This window comes from Acyrthosiphon pisum, chromosome A1 (genome assembly GCF_005508785.2).
Source record: "Acyrthosiphon pisum isolate AL4f chromosome A1, pea_aphid_22Mar2018_4r6ur, whole genome shotgun sequence".
In the NCBI taxonomy this organism is placed as follows: Eukaryota; Metazoa; Arthropoda; class Insecta; order Hemiptera; family Aphididae; genus Acyrthosiphon; species Acyrthosiphon pisum.
Window position 1 is genome coordinate 167,682,314 of NC_042494.1, and position 4,761 is coordinate 167,687,074.

Here is a 4,761-nt window from a genome sequence, read left to right on the forward strand (position 1 = left end):
ATAGATTTCTATATATTTTATATAAATGGTTTATATATTTTTTTGGTTAGAATATGAACTAATTACGCGAAACCTTGCTTTAAATTTCCAATCTTTAGCAATAAAAATTGAATATTTTATACATTTTTAACAGCAAAATATTTTCAGATTTTCAATTTGACAAAATTTGAACTAAAATGCTCATACAAAATTGGCCATACATTTTTAATATTTTTAAGTTGCTACCATAACAACGTATTAGGGAAATAACATTAAATATTCAAGCTTTTTGACTTAACAATAACATTTTTAACAATAACGTTTATAGAAATAAGCAAAAAAAAAAAAAAATTCAAAACATAAATCGCTTAATTCGAGTAAAAATATTTTGAATATTTTTTCATGTATCATTTTATGATGAAAATGCACAAAAATTAAAAATTAAAAAATTAAAAAATTCATCATTCCAAACAGTCTAAAAGATTTAATTTATATAGCAAACAATAGATACAATTCAACTAATATACTGCAATATAACTAATTTTATAGCTTATTTTTTTATTTGAAAATATAGTCAGTATAAAGTATAAATTATAAAAAAAAATTCTATTAATTAATTAATTTCATTCATCAAATATTCAAAAAAACAAAAATATATTAAACAATACACGTGTATCATAATTTATACAAAAATATGTTCATATTACAAACTAACAATGACTACTTCTGTAAGCTGATTAATCATAATGACGTAGGTTAGACTATAGTCTATCAACGACTACTCCACCATAAATTCGTGCTTTATTTCTTGACAATCTCTCTATGGTCCAAGTATTGGTGTTAGGGTTGTACATTTCTACAGTATCATTGATTATAGATACATCAGATTCTCCGCCCATAACATACAATAAGCCATCTAATACAGCTACTCCTGTAAGATAATGTAATTTCAATTCAATATATTTAAAAGTTAATAATAAAAAATATAATTGTCATAATCACCACTCACCAGGCCTGTATCTGCACAAATTCATATCAGCTACAAACGACCAAACTCCATCACTTGGTCTATAAACCTCGACACTTTTAAGAAACTTTCCACTACCTGCATAGCCACCAATAGCATATATCAGACCGTCCAAGACTCCTACACCAACTCCGGTACGACATACTGACATTTCTGCAACTAGTGTCCATGTGTCAAGTGAGGGATCATAATATTCCACAGATTTCAAACTCAATTTACCACCAAAACCTCCAACCTATTTAGTTTAATAAAGGACATGAATCGTATTACAAATTAAAAATAAAGAAATGATATTAATCACCGCATATAAATGATTATTGAAAACACCAACACCAAGACTACTTCTCTCAATTGACATAATCGAAACCATTTGCCATTTTTGAATACTGACATTAAAAACCTCTACACTATTTAATAAACTGTTGCCATCACGTCCGCCAACCTAGAAATACAAATAATAGGTATACATTTTCGTTATAAAATAAGTAAAATATTGATTTTACTTACTGCATATATGGAATCACCTAATACTCCGACTCCTAACCGATTTCGACTAACTAACATGTCTACCATTGGAACCCAAGAGGGCGATTGTGAAGATACATCAAGCATACTAACAGATTTAGAACTTGATCCATTCACACCGCCCACAGCAAACACAAATTGATCTTTTATTGCAGCTATACCAGCAAACTTTCGACATTCTATTAACCCGGGTGCATTCTCTCTAAGCTTGGTTACAGGGTCATACCATTCTGTATAACACTTTGGCGATGTATCAGACGGGTTGAACATTAGAATAACCTAATAAAATTAAATAGACAAAATAATTGTGAAGATAAATTAATCAAAATACAGTATCATACTTTTTGAGAGCCACCAAACTGTCTACGTTTACATCTAATTGTTTTTGGAATGGTGAAATGCTGAACTGATTTTTGTAGATTAAATTGTATTGCATCATATACATAATCTTTACCTAAAAATATTATAATAATACTTAATAAAATACATAAATTCATAATGATGGCATATTTATGAAATTAACATACATTTAGGACTATTTTTTAGAAGTGGTTCTTCAGATATTTTAAATAATATTTCAGGCTTTAATAGTGGCAAACGTACATGTTCCATTAATTCTGGCAAAAAATCTTTTCTGGAATCCAAATCATGTTTTACCCATTTCATAACACAGTCCAATACCTACATTATAAATATTTTAATTCAATTTATTAAAATATAACAATTTGTTAAATCACTCATTAGTGTATGATTAGCATAAGGTGCTAAGGTCTCATAAACGTAATACATCTTCCAGATCTTGGGTTCCTTCTTATTATAGAAAGCATTGACAAGGGCGTCCGTAGGGGGTGCAAGTAGGGACAGTTGCTTTTTCACTTTTTTGACTTGGCTTTTTCTGGGTTTATTATCATATTTTATTATTGCCCTCATCATATATACAAATAGTGTAATAAATTATTTTAATTTTTAATATTAAAGATATAAATACTAATATATATTTTAAACTTTTAAATTAATGTAGAAAAGTTTTACAGACAGAACTTATCATTTAGATTAGGTACCTATTTAATCTGAAAATCAACTATTTTTTTTCCATACCTATAGGTTTAGACTTTAGATTTTATATTTTATATAAAATTCATAGAAAAACATATGCAAATTTAAAACTAAAATTTTAAATTTAAATTTAGAAAAATCTTCAAAATGCTCTCAAAATCTTTAAATGCAAAAATTGACCTTAAATTTCAAAATCGTCAAAAAATTCAATGTCAGGTATGTTATAAAACGAGTATTGCGGAGATTTGGAAAACACTACAAAGTGCATTATAATCTCAACCTAAATCATTACCGTTGTTATATAAAACATCGCAAAATAAACTTTTTTTAAATTAAAAATAAAAACCTTTTTTTTACAATGTGATTTTTATTACACTCGATTCAGAGTCAGAACTAAGAACGTTGCTTTTATTGATTATGAGATATAGTGGTAGGACCAAGTGCAATACTGCAGCGTGTCAACCAAGTTTTTACTTTTTTGATAATACAATTTAATGTTCATAGATGGCATACCTACAATAGTTTAAACTTTTCAAGCTTATGGTATCAAAGACTGAATAAGCTAGAAATATTTAATTTTATAAATTATATAAAATTATAAAACCAACGGTAACATTTTATCTATTAAAAAATAATGTATTTGATAATTTTATTTAAAATTGCATAACAATTAATTAAAATTAATGCAGTAAGATTAAATTTTAACTAACTATATGAACGTATCATTTATTAATATTTTTACATTCCTTGTATATATGAAAGAAAATATGTCACAAAAATACTTTATAAGTAATTATAATAACTAATAGGATAGTGAACCAAAAAATGTAAAAAGGAAAATAGTTTGCCCTCTCCTTGACAAATTCCTGCGGACACCCTTGGAATGTATTGATTTTACAATGATATTTGTTTTTTTTTGTAAAACTGCTTTGATTTTCATCATTCATCAACAGTATCTTGTTCGATGGCAAAGTGAATCTAATTGGTGCATTAGTTAGATCAAAATATAAAATTCCCAATAGTTTTCAAAAGCATCGGGGAAAACAATATACAAATTAAGGAAAAACGGGAACTTTTACTCAAGGTTTTCGATAAAATCGATTTTGGTTTTTGGTTTTGCTCTGAAACAAATGAACGTAGATATCTACATGTATTTTTTACCGGTTGTTTATATTATTATTTTCTATACACATACATTTTTCAAAATATTTTGATTTGTTTTGAATTGTTTACGGACATTTTCAGTTTCCAATTTTATTAGTTTTAATTTCTATGAATGCATTCATTGTCAATACAATTTTATTTGTTGGATAAGAAAGCTTGGGAATGTATTACAAGGCTCTTATTATATTGTTACAAAGAAATTTAAAAAAATATTAAAAATCCAATGACACAGTTTTTTTTATAAGCAATTATTTAAGTCCAAATCTTGAGAAAATACGTAACAATCACGAAAATGTGCAAACTATTTTGAGTTAGAAATTCCTAAAAATTGTTCTATTTAAATCTAAGATTTGAAAATATAAAACAATATTCCTCATAAGTTCGTCTACCTTTATCAAAAAAAAACCATCCATTTTGTTTTATAAGCATTTAATGTTTTAAATGTTGACAAAATTCATAAAATTGACAATTATTTTCAAACTATAGGTATTGAAGGGAGTTAAATTTTGATGTTAAAAAATTATAAAATCTTCAATTTCTATAAGCTAAGAATTGCTTAGGATTCTCGTAAATAGTTCATGCTGGAAGTCTAAAAAATATAGTATTAGGTATTAGGTAAACCCAGTTATTGTTGAGAAAATAGTTTTCCCTCAGTAAAAAAGTTGAAAAAGTAATACAAATTTAGTTGTTAGGTAATAGAAATTAAAAAATAGTTGTAGGTAAATCCACAATAATTTGTCATGAACGTTTGAAGTTAAAATTTTGACAAGACTCATCAAAATCACGAAAATTGGAAAATTAATTAGAGTTAGAAATTCTTAAGAGGACGTGATATTCACATGTGTTGTCTCCGTCTTACACACGTACGACATAGCAAATTTTCGTTCAGCAGATTCAATAGTGTGTTGTTAGTCTTGATATTAGAGTGAATTGACCTATTATCAAATTTAAAGGTAAGATTATTATTTAGGGCCCCACGTAGGCTTTTATTAATTTTATTATTTTTAAGT

The 4,761-nt window shown here is 26.7% G+C and overlaps 1 protein-coding gene across 5 annotated transcripts in view; it reads right to left on the reverse strand.

Moving 5' to 3' along the window:
• Nucleotides 1-443: 443 nt before the first annotated feature.
• LOC100165011 (kelch-like protein 2) overlaps nt 444-4,761 on the reverse strand; it is an 11,865-nt gene continuing 7,547 nt past the window's right edge. For all 5 annotated transcript variants that reach the window (XM_029486645.1, XM_001952151.5, XM_008191885.3 and 2 more), the window contains 6 exons: nt 2,059-2,212; nt 1,873-1,985; nt 1,514-1,810; nt 1,308-1,448; nt 989-1,241; nt 444-910 (listed from right to left, as the gene is read on the reverse strand). In XM_029486645.1, coding sequence (XP_029342505.1) covers nt 741-910; nt 989-1,241; nt 1,308-1,448; nt 1,514-1,810; nt 1,873-1,985; nt 2,059-2,212 — 1,128 coding nt within the window. In that variant the 3' untranslated portion in view covers nt 444-740. The remainder of the gene's footprint in view (nt 911-988; nt 1,242-1,307; nt 1,449-1,513; nt 1,811-1,872; nt 1,986-2,058; nt 2,213-4,761) is intronic.